The 17944-nt window shown below is 55.7% G+C and overlaps 1 protein-coding gene across 44 annotated transcripts in view; it reads left to right on the plus strand.

Annotated features, from left to right (window-relative positions):
* The window catches only part of CELF4 (CUGBP Elav-like family member 4), a 295231-nt gene that overhangs the window by 209864 nt on the left and 67423 nt on the right, over positions 1 to 17944 (plus strand). For 23 of the 44 annotated variants that reach the window (XM_029921688.1, XM_029921677.1, XM_029921678.1 and 20 more), the window contains exon 3: positions 11988 to 12066. In XM_029921688.1, the coding sequence (XP_029777548.1) occupies positions 11988 to 12066 (79 nt within the window). The remainder of the gene's footprint in view (positions 1 to 11987; positions 12067 to 17944) is intronic. The other 21 variants (XM_029921693.1, XM_029921684.1, XM_029921722.1 and 18 more) reach the window with 1 other exon arrangement.

The raw sequence follows: 17944 nt of genomic DNA on the forward strand, positions 1-17944 counted from the left end.
CCCCACCTCACACACACCCCCACCCTACACACACCCCACCTCACACACCCTCACCCCACCTCACACACACCCCGTCTCACACACCCCACTTCACACACACCCCACCTTACACAACACATACATCACACGCCTTATGTACACACCACAGTCAGCCCCACACACTGCCTACACTCACTTGCACACACTCCCATACAGACCCCCTCACAGCTGCACCACACACACCACACATTTTCAGTCACCACTCCCTCCACACATCCTCATTCTTGCACACCTATTCTTCACACGTCCACCCCCTTCACGCTCTCCAGCCCTCACACGCACACCTTCACACTCACACCTAAGCCTCGTGGGCAGTGCTTGTGACCCGGAGACCCTGGCGTGTTCGGGGAGGAGGGCCATGATCGATGCTTATTAATGAAGCTGCCCCAGAGATGGCTAATTGATGGCGGTGTGCGGCTGTTGTCTGGAATTTAACCTGATTCATCATTTAGCCTGTTGGAGGCTGGAGAGCTGTGTTAATTAATGCCAGGAAAACAGACTTGGATGAGCTGGCGGTGCAGCCTCATATTAGAAAACGGAGAGCAAGGGGCAGAGGGAGGGAGGGAGAGAGGGAGGGGGGGCGGGGGAGAGAAAGAGAGAGGGGGAGGGGAAGGGAGCGAGAGGGAGTGGGGGAAGAGAATGATTAAATCCAAAGCTCAGAGACAAAACAAATTCCAAAAAGCAAATGTCGGTGCTGTTTCTAGGATGACTCAGGCTTGTGCTCCGAGGGCATCATCAGGCGGTGGTGTGAGGATTAAGAGCAATTTCCTCTAGATCTGTCATTTACTTGGTGTGGGCTTTGTTTTCTCCTTTTACTGGGCTGGGGACTTACTCTCCTGGCCCCAGAGTGAGCCTGAGGCCAGTGAGACAGGGAGGAGGGGTCCCAGATGGGGAAAGGGTGGTGGAGGGGACTCAGCCTGGCCATGGGGTCCACAGTCCCAGAGCAACCTCATGGGGCAAGCTGGGTGGGAAGGGAGGGCCTGCTCGCCTGAATTGGGGACACCAGAGACACCTGCCTGAAGGGAAATGCAGACAGGAAAGTGGGCCTTGGATCACAGGTGAGGCTCTCTGTGCTCACTCCCCTTTTCAGTCCTGCCCACTCAGCTTAAGAGGCTCAGAGCCTAAATCAGAAAGACCATGGTCCTGCTGTGGGCTGGGAAAGATCAGGCGCGGCTGGAGACAGCCCCGGGAGGCCCAGTTGGCTAACCTGCCCCTACCTACCGGTCAGGGCTGCCTTAGGTCCACACAGCCAAGGGCTCGGTCAGGGGTGTGCTCTCCGGGGACGGTAAGCTGTCCTGAAGGGAGGGCTATAAGCATGCTTCTGTGGATGAAGCCAATTCTCGGGTCTGCAGAGCTTAGGGCAGCCTTGCAAGATGGCCTTGACTTGCCCAGTGAAGCTCTGGAACCAGAGCAGAGGAGGGGAAACAAAAGGGGGGTAGATTTGGGCTAGAAACAGGCTGTAATCACTAGAGCCGACCAGCCTGGATTTAGGACACACCTTGAAGGAGGGAGCCTTCACCCCCACCATTGGAGTTTGTGTGCAATACTGAACTGCCCTAGAAGGGACTGGCTGGCTGGTCCCTGCCAAGTGCCATGGATGGGGCTGTGTGGCTGGGCATTTAGGGAATCAGTTATGCTCCAGCACTGAGGGCCAGAGGTATGGTGCTGGGGCCCAAGAGGAGTGGGCTTAAACACCATTTCAGCAAGACCTTTCTGCAGACAGGTGTGAGCTTCTGGGGGGAAGGGCCATGTTGTTGGTGTTCACCTTGCCTCGTGCAAGAGAACAGGGGCTGGCACACAGAGGTATTCAATAAGCAATGGATAGCTGGATGGATGGATGGATGGATGGATGGATGGACCAACAAACTGAGTGGCTCATCAGAGCAACAGGCTCCAGGAGCGCCTGGCTGGATCAGTCAGAAGAGCATGTGACTCTAGGGGTCATGGTTTCAAGCCCCACAATGGGTGTGGAAATCACTTTTAAGAAATGTTAATAAAAATAAACAACAAAGCAATAGGCTCCAGTACTGGGAGGCCAGGTAGAGAGGGCAGAACTGGGGCAGGTGGAGGGTGAGGAGGGCCACGAGTCCCTGAGCTCAGAGTGTTCAAGCCTTGGGAGAGCATGGTCTTCTACCCTCCCCCACTCTCAGCTCTTCCCCAGAGGCTGTGGATCTTTTCAGTTCAGTGGAGTCCAAAAGAGCCCTGGGGGTAGGAGGTGAAAGGGAAGAAAGGAGAGGAGGAGGAGGAGTCAGGAAGGAGTGGGGTAGGAAGGGAAGAGAAGGGGAAGATCGCTATCATTCATTTATTAAGCATTTGCTGCATACAAGGCACTGTGCTAAGAGAGTCACCAGAGTTATCACATTAATCCTTCGGCATTATCAAGCGGGATGGGCCTCTAGGAGGTCAAGCAACGGCCCCATCTCTTAGGAGCAAGTATATGGCTAGGACTGAAATGCAGGCCTTCCCACTAAGTCAGGGCTTGGTTCATTCAGAATTATCTAGCCACTGGTTTAGGAAACATCACACCCCCCTCCAACTCTGAAGAGGGTTAGAGACCCAGCCTGGCCAAGTAGGCTAATAAGCTACGTTTCCACAGCAGCAGATCTTAATTAGGACAGCAAAGGTCCCTGGCAGTCCTGGCATGTGCGTGGGCGCAGGTGAGAGGGACCAGGGGCTCAGAAACAAAGAGACAGGCTGCCCTTGGCTGTGTGGACCTAAGGCAGCCCTGACCGGTAGGTAGGGGCAGGTTAGCCAACTGCACTTTTCCATCTCAGTGATTTGTCACTGCATCCACCCTGTCCACCTTACCTGCCACAGCCCCAGGAAGCCTCTCCCTGCGCAGATGGCCCCCAAACCCGGCCCCACGGTAGTGGGGTAGACAAGGGAAAACAGAAAGCTGAGGAGTCCCTCCCTCCTAAGAAGCAGCAGAAGCGACCTTTGATCACCTCCGGGTGGGGCGGGGCACCTCCGTTGTTTACGCCAGCTCACCCCTCCCCCCCATGTGAGGAGAAAGCATTCTGTAAACTTAGGTTGCAGCGAGCAAGGAGAGGGTGGAAGCTCGGAGAGGGATTGGAGGGAGAGAGAGGGAAGCAGAGAGAAGGGGAGGGGGCAGCCCCAGGCAGTCCCACCAATAGGCTCCGTCACTGTCTCTGCCCGCAGTTGCTGTTCGCTGGGCACTGCCGAGCAGAGCAGCCTGTTGCATAGCAACTGCCCAGGACCTGTTTGTGGGGGCTGGACCACGGAGGCTGCGCAGGCCGCAGAGGGGGCTGCGGGGACTGAGGCTCCGCGCCCCACCCGCCTCCTCACCACGTGTGCGCAGCTCCCCACCCCGCCCCCCACCGTGCCTGGAGCGCCAGCCAGCCAACTCCTGCTGGGCCGGCAGCACTCCCTGGCGAGGGTGTCCTCTGCCCTCCACCCACCATCCGCTTAGTGCGCTAGGATGCGACCTGCTTTTCCCGGACGCCCCCTTCCAAGTGGAAGGTGCACAAGGCCAGGCTTGAGCTGGGGCCAAGGGACAGTCTGGGTCCAAGCATTAAAGGCAAACTGGGCAAGTTTTACTTCAACCCAAGTACATTCTATGCATAAGCCCCGGACTCTGTCCTTCCACATCTGGGGAGGGGACCCGGTTCCAAGACCACACTCACTGGTTCTGATCTCAGCATTCGCCTGGCACTTCTCAGGCAATGCTGGCCAGACTCTGCTCCCCTGCATACATAGCCACGTATATGCTCTTTCTGAACGTGGCCCTGATGAGCTATATTGTCCCTGCCGGGAACTGACGGGGGAGGACACTGCCCACAGCACAAGCTCAGCGGCTCCTGAGGCCACACTGGGTCCCCCTGCCTCTGCCTGACTGCGTGAGCACTCACACCCCAGGCTTCAGCACCCTGCCCCTGAATGCTCAGCCCCGGTCCATACCCCACTTCGAGTCTGCTCGCCTGGCTCATTTGGCTTCACAGACGACCGGAAGTCATGTGGTCAGCGTGACATCTGGAGCTTGGGAAGGACAGGATGGCTATCGCCTGCCACCATCACTCATCCTCCCAGCCCCCATCCAGGCAAATGGCTCTAGCCCACAAAGGTCCACACACTCTCAAGCCCGGACTCAAAGCCAATAGGGCCCCGCCGAGGGCGGGGTCACAGCTATGTCCTTAAGATCGTCAGGTGTCTGCACTCCTTCTCATCTGTCTGCCCGTTGTCTCCTTGAGGGCTACTTATGACAACAGTAGACCAAAGTAAGTCCAGAGGCGATGGCTCCCAAAGTGGCAAATGTGGCTTTGTGGACCCAATCACCAACGTCTCCAGTTGGCGGGGTAGGGCGTACAAAGGCTTCAGACTCTACTCTTTAGACAGGTATGAGAGGAGGTGAGAGTGGCAGTAAAGAAGGGGGGCCTTGTTGCCAGCACAGACAGGGTGAGGCATCTCTGTGGGTGACTTGGTGGCGACCTCAAATACTTTGTCAAGGAAGGAGCCAAGGGCCTTGGCTGGCAGCCAGCCCCAACGAGGCGGGGGGCGAGGGAGGGGCAGCTCCTCCTCGTTGGACATGCAGAATAAAGAGAGGGGTGAAGAGCTGGCGGGGCCTACATGCCGGTTTGCGTCCTGACCCAACAAGCATCAGATGGCCTCCTCAGAGCGGGGAGTGGGAGCAGAACCAGATTTATTAAAAAATCTTATCTGGAGGGTTTGCATTTCAATGGGCTGTGGATTTGCATATTTTAACAATAACCCTGGGTTCTTCTGTCTGGTCTGCGCGCGCTGCTGTCTCTCTAAATGAGGATCGAGGATCGCTGCTTCAATAAACCCTTCCTCCCTTCCTAATCCGAAGGTACCACAACCCCACTTTGCTGGACGGGAGGACCTTTGGGCCGGAAGCAAGGCTGTCCAGCAGAGCTGTCTAGCCTCTGGACGTTCCTGCCCCAGGAACATGGCTGAGGCAAGAGGGGACAGTGCCTGTGACCGGTGTGCACGGGTTCTGGGTGCATGGCAAGGAAACAAAATGGGTCTGAGCCTCCCCTCATAAAGAGAAGACAGACGTTGAACAAATAAGTCCACAGGCTTGGGACAGTAATGGTCCATAACCATGCCACATTGTGGCAAGGTAACTGAAGGAAAGAAAGGGAAGCTTTGAAGGAACACTTCATTTAGATTGCAAGGCCCCGGGAGAAGCTGAGGCCTGAGGGAGAAAGAGCTGGTGGCCCTGCTCACCCCCAGGGACAGCCTTCAGATGGCTGGGGTGGAGGGGAGCATCCTAGGAGGGGGCGCCACCAGCTGGCCTGGCCAGGGTGGGCCTTGGACATTGGTCCAAGGTCTGAGGTCTCCGATAAAGGCACGGTGCACACTGCAGCAGCTGGGGGTGGGGGGTCCTTAAATCAGAACATAATGGTGACAGCACACAGGGTTCCTTGAGTTTCTAGCCCCTCTCTATAGAAGAAACCATATGTGATTTACTAAGGAGATAATTAAAATATTAATACATTTACAAGCTACAAAAGCATGCACTGCTTCTGATCTTCCCTCCAGTCCCTTCTCACCAGGTGACTGCAAACCCTGACTTTTTATTCCAAGGTTACCGAGAACCTACTATGCACAGTGCTGGGAATCCATCAGGGCATGTGATTCACAATCTGCCTTGCTGGGACATCATACAAATAATTTCTCCATTAATTAATGTAAAGTACTATTTGCTAAGTCCTGGCAGAGGGCAGAGTTGCTGGGGAGCCGCCTACCAACGGTCCCCACCATCTCGTGCGCGAGTGCTTCTCCCTGCTTCCCTGCCACCAGCTTTTTATACCAAAGGCTGAGAATTCTTGGTCTACTTCCCCAAAGTCTCCCAACGTTCATCTTCAAAAGATAAATCTTTGAACAACGATCTTTCTGTAGCAGGAGTGATGCTGAAAACACCTGATAGTCAAGGGGAGGATGCTTGGAGTTGGTAGATGGAGAGGACTTCAGGGTGGAGGGGACCCAGAAAGGCATCGTCTGCAAGGCAGCTTCGTGGGCACACAGCTGTGCGTGCCACACAGGCCCCACTCAGAAGGGTCACAGGCTTGGGGTTTAGTAGTCTGCAGTCATTTTGAAATCTTCTCTTTGTAGTTATGTTTCAAGCAAATGAAGTCTGTGGGTCGCAGGAGCATGTGTAGGACTTGCGGCCTCTACTTATGGAGTTTTGCCTCCCACCATCTGCCCCATACTTGCTACTTGTGCATCCTGGGCCCCGCAAGCAGTCAGTCTGCTCTCTAGGCCAGCCAGCAGAGGCCGGGTGCAGGTTAGGGGAGGGTTGGGTCAGGCTTACCGACCCTGTGGTACCCCAGGCTGGCAGCACGGTACTACATCTGGTTTGCCACCAGAGACCATGTCTTGGCAAGGGTGAGTCTCTTGCCCAGGCAGGTCTGGCACATCCTGGCAGAATGTTTACAATAGGACTGCCTGTCCATGGTGGGTTGGGGCAGGAGGTGGCCCATGGGTCGAGGTGAAGCCAGGCTTGACTTCCCAGGGCCCTTCATAGGCTGGGTTGCGACGTGTCAGCCTCCATGGTCAGTGGAAAGGAATGCCCAGCAGTCCTCAGGTCTGAGCTGCCCCCACCCCCAGGTTGCAGGGCGGGGCTCTGGGTACCTGGGAGCATCTCCATGCCTGAGGGGACTCTCTCTTCCTCCTTAGCCTTCTAGAGTCTGGCTTGCAGTCATCTCCTCCGGCCAGCCCAAGGCACCCTCCAGGCACAAATCCAAAAAAACTGTGTAATTTTGGTGATTCTGCATAGGAGCTAACTGTTCTGATATTTGCATTTAAAACTGGCATCACACAAAATAAAGATGAATGGTAGGATCTACGCTAATAATTTAAAATTTATATTTCTTTTTACTTAAAACGACGTCAAACAGCAAATAAAAAATACTGTGACAAGCCAAGAAAGAGAGAGGCTGTGGAAGAAAGGAAAGGCTTTATATTTTAGTGCTTCAACGATGCTTTTTTTCCCCTTGCTTTTTGAACTGCAAAATTATATCTCTCTTCCCAAAGAAGTATTGCTGCTGGGTTGGGGTACAATGAGCCCTTGCTCGCAGGGTCTGCATCACGTGTGCTGGGTTTGGGGGCAGATGACATAAAAGCTGAGTTCTTTGGAATGATGAGGACAAACAGTGGGGACTGATGAGGAATGGGAGCCAGCCATGGGAGGGGGTGGGCAGGGATAGAGCTAAGGGGCATCGCCAGTAGACAAAAGAAGAGTAGGCATGGCCACGCTGCCCCATGGCTTGGGGAGAGGTGAGCCTGTCCGGGGAGCAGGGGAGCCTGCAAGGACTCGCAACATTGAGGTTTGGACCCCAACCCTGGAATGACGTCTGGGGACTCTGTTGCTGGATAGGGAGCACCCTGGCCCTTCCTGTAGGTCACCTCAGTAATCTCTGCCACCCTAACCATCTTCCCCCGACCCCGGGACTACCCGAGGCGGCGGTCCCAACCTTCTGAGGCATTTCTGGCTCACATGCTGGAAAGCACCATGGAGGACGACACTTACTGAGAGACTACCATGCAGAAGGGACTGCACTCGTGTCCTCCTCGGTCTTGTTTATTCCCAGTCTCCAGCCGAAATGAATTATTTTAAGATGTCTGCAATGTCACACAAGTTCTACTCAAACATGTGCGCACGCACGCGCGCACACACTCTGGGGAAGCTTAGTCCAGAGTTAGAGCCTAGGGGGGTCTGTGAGTAGGACACAGGGTCCCTGCTCCTGCTTGAGAAACAAGTGCCTCTCTGTTTCAGTCTGCCACATACACACATGGCCGCACACACGAGAGAAGAGAAAACTCGCATAGTAGAGCAAGGCCATGTGTGACCAAGAGAACTGAGGGATAACCGGGGGAGTCTTATTGGAAGAGGAGGAAGTCTTCTTGAAAAAGAGGAGGGTTTGCATGGCCAGTGAGTGATGACAGAGAACTTTCCAGGTCCTTTTATTTCTCAGACAACCCTGGGTCAGCCACACTAGGGTCCACTGTGAAGTAGAGGGCTCAGGTGCCAGAGAAGGCAGGTGGTGGAGGGCCCTAACTGATCCTGCAGGTGTGAGGGCTGTTCCAGATAAAGCAGGGGTAAGTTCACTAGTGGATGTCCCCAGGGCTCTTGCCAGCACTGGCTTAGACAATGAGGGACGGATGGGCTCAGCTCCTGCTCCTAAAACCCCCAAGCCAGCTCTCAGGACAATAATAGCAGCAGAGGGGAAGCTGGGTGAAGATGGTCCCTACCTGGTCGAGTAGCAGGGCATGTCTGAACACCCCTCATTGCCCCCCTCTGCAGGCTGGTCTTGCTCTGATGGGGTGGTCCTTCCAGCCTTAGGGAGCCCCTTGCAGGGTGGGGAAGAAGAGACACACAGACAGGAAAACGACCCTCACAAAGGAGCCAGCCCTGGTTGCACCAAGAAGATAAGGAAAGTTGTGCCTGGAAGTGGAGGTTAATCTGGGCCATCTTCCTGGATAGGGGAGGGGTTCCCCTGTACCCTGGCCCACAGAGGGCACAGGGACCTTCGGACCCCTGTGGACACCTGTGGGAGGTAGAAGTGGCAGCTGGCAACCAAGAAAGGAAGGAGGGGATATAGGAAGGGGAGGGAGAATCAAGATAGAGCCAAGCTGGCCTGGCTGTCAATCTGTCTGCCCGCTCACTGGCCACAGACCTCTCTTTCCACAAGGAGCCACATTGGACAGACAGGTGAAGCCTTTGGACCAGCTCAATCATCGTATTTATTCTAATTGTATCGTAATCGTCCCCAAGGAGCCTGGTTCAAATGAGCTTGACATTATTAAAATTTTAATGCCCAGTTTTCATAGCTGAATGAATATTTAAAGGGTATGTCCCAGCTTAAGTTATGATGATGAAGAAATTAATGGAATGTCTTGTTTAATGCATGGATATGTGTTGATGCAAATAGTGGCAGAGATGGGGAGGGGGATGGGAGGCAGAAGCAGGCAGAAGGAGCCACCGCCCGCTCTCTGCTGCAGTAGGGACACAGAGGACCCCAAATCCTGGGCCAGGATCACTCGCTCCCCCTGACAGGACCCCGAGCCGGAAGCAGAAACACAAGCAAAACAGTTAGCTATGTCCCCTACGACTGACCCCAGAAGCCTGCAGGGCGCATTCAGAAGCTGTTCCGGACCCAGGGAAGGCAGCCCCGGGTTGCCAAAGCATGCCCCACCCCCGCCCCCATCAGGCACTCGGAGGCACAACCCAGGATGAAGGCCACAGAGGGACACAGGGTCATGAATGGCACCTCAGCAAGAGAATCAGCAAGGAGGGCATGCACCCCAGGTCCTACTAGCCCCCAGTACTAGCCCCTTCTGGAAAGATAATACAGTGACTGAGAGGGATGGCTTAACAGAGGAGGCACAGACGAGAGAGGAAAGGCACCAAAAAGTGGGGTCTAATGTCCTTGAAGCATGGTGTTCTCCTGTAAGGGATTGCCTGAGGCCGTGTGGCCAACAGCTCCTGAGGCTGTGGCCAGGGTCCAAGGGTACAAAGTTAGAAGAAGAACAAGGAGATGGCAGTCCCCCTCTTACTGTCCTACCCACCATCCTCTCTCACTGTCCCCTTCCTCACTGGCCACCTCTGCGGCCGGGCTCACTCCGTCCGCCCCCCCTCCTCAGGGCAGAATTGGGCTTGGACGGGGCTGGAGTCTGGAACAGGGAAAAGAGACACTGGCCGAGGGAAGAGATCTCCCTTGAGGCCCGAGGTGTCTGTGCAGAGCTCGCTCCAGCTGAGAAATCTTCCCAACTGAGCCTGACACTTTATTTCTGCTGAGAATTAAGAAAGCACGGGGCCGTATTTTATCTCTCCATCAAGGCTGGCACCTCTTCGACAGCCCCGCAAAGGCTGTCTGGATGCTGACCATCCCTAGATCATAATGAAACATGAAAAATCACCCGGGAGCCACAGGTCCATGAGAACCAGCTCACTTCCGCTCCACCAGTCTGCATGGAGCACCCCATGAGTGCCGAGCCCATGGCTGAGGGCAGGTGGGAAACTGGATGAGAGCCTGGATCCCTGTGGCCAGGAAGCCCACTGTCAGATTGGAGCCTAGCACCGAGTCATGGAGGAGGTAGGGAGGGCTGGGGTGGGGCTGGGGGTCTGAAGGGGCTGCAAATCAGGCCTCAGTGCATGAGCCCGGGGCAGAGTATTCTCAAATGCCCACATATACCAAGGACAGGGGCATAGTCTGGCTGCCTGAGTGTGGGGTACCCCTGAGGTGGAAGGCTCCATGTACAGGCAGATTCCATTCACCTTGTTTAATTTAAGGGGGTTCCAGGAAGGAAGGACAGTCTAGAAAAGGGTTGGATCCTGAGTCCCAAAAGGCACCAGATGGGAAACCAGGAGAGCCCTGGTTCCTTCCTGGAGACCTTCCCCAATAGTCAGATGCCCGCTGGGGCTTCTGCACCCTTTGCTCAAGAGCTGCAAAGGAGGCTGTTTATGGAGGGCCCAGAACCCCCTAAATGAAGCCAGGAACTTCATTATGTCTCTCTTCCTTCTCCCTGTGATTGGAGCTTTCTATAACACAATTTCCTCTGCTGACAGGGCTGACATACTGAGCACCTTTTTTCCTCTCGATTCCAGGAGGTGTGCCAAGTGGGGACCTTGTAGCAAAACATGACCCCCTGACCCCCTCTCAGTGGACTGGCCCCCAGAGTCCTGTCTGGCCCCCCGCAGGCCACCTGTGTCTCATTTCCTCTGCTCCATGCCCTGCCTCCTGCCTCTCTGTCCTTCCTCGTGGTGGCTCTGCCCTTCTTCTGGCCTTGTCTTCACCTTGCTGAGTCACAGGCACCCACGCTCCCCCACCCACTTGTCTTGACGCAGCCACAACTCACTTCGAATCCTAGACCAGAAGGCCCGAGGAAGCTTGTGACTGGCTAGTCCAGCCTCCGCACTCGCACACGAGGGGAACCAGCAACACAAAGTCACCTAGTACAGGATGGAAGCTTAGAGACAGCCCTGGCAGACTCGGGCTCCTGGGCTCATCCTGCCGCGGGGGTGGCCCTGCCTCAGCTTCTCCATCTATGAAATGGGGGTGTTAAGTCCCTGCCCTGTCTGCCTGTTGGGTTTTGTTTGTGCAAGAACTGAAAATGCAGTAAAGGATAAGGGAAGTACTTGATAGGCAAAAGCACTAGAAAAGACATAAAATAAGATTCCATTTGCGTGATTCCTTCCATTATTATTGACTGAAATGTCTCGGGGCCTCTGGGCTGGAGAGCCCACCCTGTGGCCGCCAGCAGCGGCAAGGAGCCCGCAGCCGGATGCTTGGAGTTCAGAGACCCCTAGTGGCCTGAACGGAGCACTGAAGCGGATCCCTGTGAGAGCTGGGCTCAGGGAGGTGTGGGGGCTCAGGGGTTATCCTGGTGTCCTCTGGCCCCTAGGTACCACGGGAGACGGGTAGCTGTGCCCACACCACATATCCCCCACCCCCAAGGGGACAGCCCTAGCTGCAGTCTGGAGCCACAGACTTGAGTTCAGTTCCAGCTGAGAGCTGGGTGGCCCAGAGCCTCAGGGATCCCTGGCATGCAAAGCCCACATCCGTAAGACAGCTTGGGATGGTCAAGAGTGTCTCTTTTCGGCAAAGCCAACTGTTTCCAGCGAGATCATACTCTCTGGCCAGAGATGCACTGTGAGGACACCTCAGATTCTAATGTCACAGGCTCGCAAGAGCTGTTCAAAGCTGGGAGGGGGACATCACAGAGTCTCCAGTCCAGCGAAGGCTTCCTGAGACAATAGGGCCCTAGGGACTGTGTAGGAAAGGAGAGATGGCTGGCGCTTTGCTGCCCGTGTGTGGCTGCACCAGGGAGCAGTGGCATTGGTGAATGTGTCAGTGGGTGTGGTCTGTGCACCTATGTACCTGTGAACACCAGTGTACCTTTGGGTGTGGGTGTCTGCCCCTCACCCCCAGGCCTGCTCTGACACTGTCCCCTGTGCTCTGTTGCAGATGAACCGGCCGATCCAGGTGAAGCCAGCAGACAGCGAGAGCCGAGGAGGTAGTAGCTGCCTGCGCCAGCCCCCTTCACGTGAGGGCTCACTTGTCTCTGCCCCTCTCCCCCAACCCAACCCTTCCTCCCTCTCCCTGATGCAGCGATGCAGCGACTCCCTGCCACTGCCGCCTGAGCCCTAGGGACCTCCTGGCTGGGAGTCAGGATGGGGCTTTGGAGCTCTGGGTGACTGGTGTGGGGAGAGAGTGGAGGGAAGTGGGCAGGTGATCGGGGTCTACCAGATGGGGTTCCTTCCTTCCTGTAAGTGATTGAGTAGCATGTCCTGGGGCACTCTTCTGCCTCCCTTAGGAAATCCAAAGGCTGTGTCCACCTCCATGTCACCCAGGAAAACCCCCTATGATGGAGCCTGAACTGTTGAAAGGGTGCCAGGCTGGGAGAGAGGAAGTGGATTGCAGCCCTGGGAAGGCTCAGACCAGACTGGGCACATCTGAGAAGGGCCATCGTGGGGGCTTGGGACCACTGAGGTCAAGATTCTGGAGACAGATCCAGGCAGACGGGGTGATGTCCGGAAAGGGACAGTGTAGGAGGGACACAGCTGCACCCCACGAGCACAGAGTCACATTCCCCAGGGAGGCTCTGTCCCCTTCACCACACACAGAGGCTCCACCAGGCCACTCTCGGGCTCCCTCCAAGGAGCTTCTCCCCTGGGTTCTGTGTCCGGATGGGTCACACTTCTCTCACTCAGACAGGTCTTGAGGAATTCCTCTCTCCCCTGACCTCCCTTCCTACAAAAAGCATTTAGGAAATTAAGAGGAGAAAGTAAAATAGGCAAAAGCTACTTGCAAATTCAGAGTCAAGATCCTCATCCTGAGAGAACTGTGGTGTGGCCACAGGTGGGTGGCCTACCTCGGGGACCCGTGGTCCTTCCAGCTCAGGCTGCTGCCCTCTGGGCTCTCCCAGGACCCTGACTTGGGCACATGGCCTCTATGTCTAGGGCCCTCCTGACTTGGACCTCAAAACCCACCCCTCCACCCCCCACCCCCCACAGAGCCCAGCTGGTGTTTTTTTGGTGCTTCCCCAAAGGGACCCACGGCCCAGGGCACTGACACACCTCCGTGTGGTCTTCTGAGAGCTTCCCACCCTGAGAACACTAAGAGCAGAGGTGGGTCAGCTGAGAGATAAAAATGGCTCAGGTGTGAAGGGTCCAGGTAAGCAGAGCTCACCCGGTTCTCGCTGTTGGCTCCTGCCCCTTTCCTGGCAGTCCAGCTACTTTGGTCTTCAGCACATTCAAATACCCAATCCTAGGTATCCTAACCTGGTGGTAAGGGTACTGTCCCCCCTCACACAGGACTTCTCCTTGGTGGTACATGGCAGAGCCAGGGACCTCTCCTAGAGACTGTTGCTGGGAAGCAGACCCAGCAGGACCCAGGCCCCGGCTCACCCCGTCATGCAGTGACTCACCTGTAACACCCTGTTCGTGTACCAGGGTCAGGACGCAGTGAAGAGCCCCTATCCCTGGTGAGGAGAGAGTTCTGGTGTACAGGAAGGTAGCTCGAGCAGTAAGCGGTGCCTGCAGTCCCAGAGAAGGGGCTCCGGACGTAAGAGGGGGATGCCAGAGACCTTGGGCAGGTGGCACCTGAGCTGGCCTTGAAGGAGGGAAGTTTCCACCCCTGGAGAAGAAGTCAGGGTGGCATGAACAAGGCCCTGCAGAGGGAGGCCTCTGAGGGGGTGTAGGGGGCCCCTCGCCTGCAGAGCAGACCGCTCAGAGTCCGACCAGTTTTCTCCAGTGCCGAAGTGGGGGACCGTGCCCTGCGAGGCCGCACTGAGCTCAGATGCAAACCCTCTCTCCTTCACTTGCCTTGGAGGCAATAGCTCTCTGACTCCAAGTTGCTAACCTCATCTCCTTTCTGCCATATATCTCTTGCCGCTGACACTTGCCCCAAACCAGATTAATCAGCTCTTTTATTCTTCGTGCGGTGGAAAGGGGGGAAAAAGAGCCAAACCTAAACATCTATCTATTAATTGCATATTCAATATTAAACAGTGAGATGATCCTGAGTCAGCGCTATCACCATGCTATTTAACAAAAAAAAAAAAGTCAGTTTAAAATAATTTAATATCCATTAAATACTCCTTCTGGTGGGAAGAGGATGGGGAAGAGGTGAACGTTAAAAAAGATGAAAGAAATGGGAACAGAGAAGGGTGTGGAAGGCGGCTGAAGGAATAACAGGGTCTCAGGTGAGAGGCAGAGCCGGGGTGAGTAAGGAAGTCCGGGACCAACCCATGGGACAGGAGAGGCCGCGGCTGGAGGGGATCAAAGGAGAGAGCTCACAGTGGCCTGGAGCAAGCAGGGAGGGCTGCCTGGAGGGAACTGGACTGAGAGGCATAGACTCGGTGGGAAAGTGAGGGCATAAAGTGAAAGTGGGGCCCCGAACACAAGACCAAGGGGTTTGACTTGTCTCCATGAGAAGCAGGGAATACTGATCCCCATGGGGGCACCAGGAAAAGAGAGGGCATCACAGTTGTAATGTCCCTGTGCAGGGAGGAGCCCCAGGAGCCCCAGGAGCCAGGCCTCCAGTCAGTCAGGAAGGAATAGCCGAAGAGAGAGAGCCTCCCCAGGAGCCATTTCTCTGCAAGGAGGTTCCAGTGAACCCCACAGAACTCTCTGGAGAAAGTTATATTTAAATTGAGTCACTCTCAAATCAGCAAACCAATTCATGAACCGGAGGAATGAGGCAGACTGGGGACAGAGAGGAACTTGGGAGAGTGCCCCGCCAACCTGCCCCAGCCATCTCAGAGTCAATGACCCTTCCTAGGGTGTGCACTTGCACTCCTTTGCCTCCCGGCAGGCAGGTATATTCTGCCCAGTGAGCGGGTTCATGGCCAGCATCTGAATTGGGTCTCACGGCTGCAAAGGCCCTTCAGCCTCTGGGTTTCACTCTCAGTATCTGGATAAGCGCCCACAGTGTGCTGCCCTGTAGCCCTAACCTCCTCCCCATCCTCCCTGGTCCGGGCCTGGAGGAGCACTAAGGCCAGCAGACAGAACAGCCCCCCGCCCCAGGCAAATGAGGCTTCTGCAGCCAAGTATGGGTGCCCCTTTGAGTCAGTCAGGCTCTGAGTGCCTGGGCCTTGGTCAGCAAGCCTGCTTGGGGGCCCCCTGGGATGGACTGGTGGAGGCTGGGGTTGGGGAGTATGCCCACCTCCCTCAAAGGGCCCAAGAGGGAAAAAGTGGCTGAGGTCCCAATGAGGTATAGCAGACATTCTGATCCCACCCCACACAACCACCGCCAGACACACACCATCACCGGAAGCCGCCCCTTACCTCTTCTCAGTAACCATCGACAGATCAGGAGTTTCAGTGACCGTGGGCCGCATTTGTGCTGTGTTTGGAGGAACCCCGGAAGGCAGTCACATGCGCTGCACCCCCGACATGCCATATACCCACACCGACAAAGGCACCCACAGATCCGCACACGTGGAAAATAAATGTCCCTACCGGGAACAGAGTGGCTGAGGGTGAAGCAAAGACTGGGGCCACTCGATTTTCTCTCATCAACATGAAATGACAGAAAAAAACCAACACATGGGGGGCTGATGAGCTGGAGAAGTTAGGAATCAAGATGGCTTGGGAGAAAGTCCCAGGAAAGACGGAATTCGAGTTGCCAAGGGCAGCCCACCCCTCGGAAGGAGATAGGTGTGGCCCTAGGGAGTCTCTCCAGAAAGAAAAGTGAGCAAGGCTAAAAACAGTGCTCTAGGGCTGGCCACCCAGCCCCAGCCTTAACCCCTCTGCAGGGCCTGGAACTGGAGACCACACACACACACACACACACACACACACACACACACACACACCCAGAGGACTCAGGCTTTGGCTGGGTCTTTGCCCCAGCTCCGGGAGAGGTCACCGCCCACTATGGGGACTGCTGAGGGGCTCCCAAGTCCTCTTTCTGTCCAGGAAGGCCTGAGGAGGCTCAGGGAAGAGGGGTCACGGGGTCGGGGGGCAGCTGTGACTGAGTCCAAGCAGGGAACCTGACAGGAGGCCCCGATGATGGTGGAGGGTGGATGTGGTCAGGACTGAGCTCCCTGTTACAAATTCCTATTGTTGCCCCACTGACTGCAGGGCCTGGGGGGAGGCTCTGGAGAGATAGAGGGGGTGGCCCTGAGCTCCAGACATGAAGGGGGCCCTGGAGGGGTAGTTGCAGTAAGCTATGGTCTAGGGACCCCCCAGGGAAACTTCTAGAGGATGAAGGAGCTTCTTTTATGTGCCCCCTCCCACCTCCCGCAAGTCCTTCAGAGTCACCTGGGTTGAAGGAGTCCATAGCAATTTCCCTTTCGTCCCTTTATTTTTCCAGAACTGGGAGCCCACAGGCACATGCTTCCCTCCCCAGCCCAGCCCCCTCTCTCCCTCCTGTCTCAGTCATTGCTGAGGGGGGAGGGGCATGCTGGGCAGGACCGGGAACCAGGAAGGCACAGGAAGACTGGGGGCAGGTGTGACAGCCTGAGAGCCATTGTATGTGCACTTGGTCCCCCAGGCAGTTGTGGGCCACTCAGTCAGCCGCATCCTGCAGCCCATTGCTTCGTTGCTTCTCCCCCCCTTCATTTAGGGCATCTTTGGGGCTGCCATACCCCCCTCACTGTGGCCGGCACTCATGTGGCGGCAGAGTCCCGCAGGGCTGGCTAATGAGGTTGGACACAATGAATGTGAATGCGGCTCGGAGGCCCTCCCCGAGGCCACGTTCCCCACCAGAAAACCGTGGCTGATTCAGTCCCCCCAGCCCTTCCACCATCTGTAGCCCCATCGGTTCCTGTGGCTTTTTAAATCCTATTAAGTTCCTCATTTCTCCTTCGAGCATTATTTTATTTCTAAACAGACACCGACAACGTGCTAAGGGAGCCCAGTGGAGGGGCGTGGGCGTGGGCCTCTCCCGGCTGCTGCCACATCCCAGGGCCCCAGGAGACCCATGGCCACACTGGTGACTTTCCCAGGCTGGGTGCCTCCGTTCCAGACTTTTCTGGCTATCCAGTCCCATACTCTAGGTAGGCAATTTAGCAAGCGTTTAGAGGAAATAAATGTGCAGGCTGGTCCCACCGTATGAAAATTCAATAGAAGTTTCAATTTTCTCATCTTAGATGCCAACAACTGTCTCACTGACAAAAGCTTCTGGGTGGACAGAAATCCCTCAGGATTCCGATGGGAACCCTTGGCCCACGAGGGACAAGTACACGGAAACAAAAATTTAAAGAGCGGTGGCGGAGGGGAGGGGCAGCACAGCACAATGAAGATTAATCTGAAATTATACCAAGACAATAGGAAACAAGGTTTTGAAAACGAAGCCTATTACTCTAGACAGCCCCCCACTGGAGATGCTGTGCAGCAGTGGGGGTGGAGGGAGGCTTCAAGACCAGTGTGAACCCCCTGTGGGGAACCTCTGAGTGAGGCTCCCTAGGGGTGGGGTGGGATGGGCAGACACGGAAGCCAAGGAACAGCCTCACTAGTGCAGTCATGTCCCACAGCCTGAGCCCTTCCGCCTCTATCCCCATCTCTCCCCTTTGAGGCATCAGGAGCCTCCCCTGGGTCCAGCACCTTCTGACCTCCACTTTGCGGCTCCTGGTTTGTGATCTGCCTAAGAGTGCCCGGAATGAGCAAAGCTAACCCCAGCCCAGTCCTGGGGGTACAATCCTGGGCTGAGGAGGGGTCTTGTGACTGCTGCCCCAAAGCAGACTTTTAAAAGAAAAGGGATCTGTACCTAAGAGCAGTAAAGATTCTCCCCTCACCAGCCCTGTACTTTCCGTGTCCCCAAAGAAGCCTGTGAAAGTTAGGCAGTGTGTGTACTCCATTGTGGTCCCGCAGATGCCTGTGTTGGGGAGTGTGTTTCCTTCCTCTGCCCTGCCACCACCAGACCCTGCAGACCCCCTATCCTTAGCTCATGGGGGCAGCGACATCCTCTTCCTCCCT

This window comes from Suricata suricatta, chromosome 14 (assembly GCF_006229205.1).
Source record: "Suricata suricatta isolate VVHF042 chromosome 14, meerkat_22Aug2017_6uvM2_HiC, whole genome shotgun sequence".
In the NCBI taxonomy this organism is placed as follows: Eukaryota; Metazoa; Chordata; class Mammalia; order Carnivora; family Herpestidae; genus Suricata; species Suricata suricatta.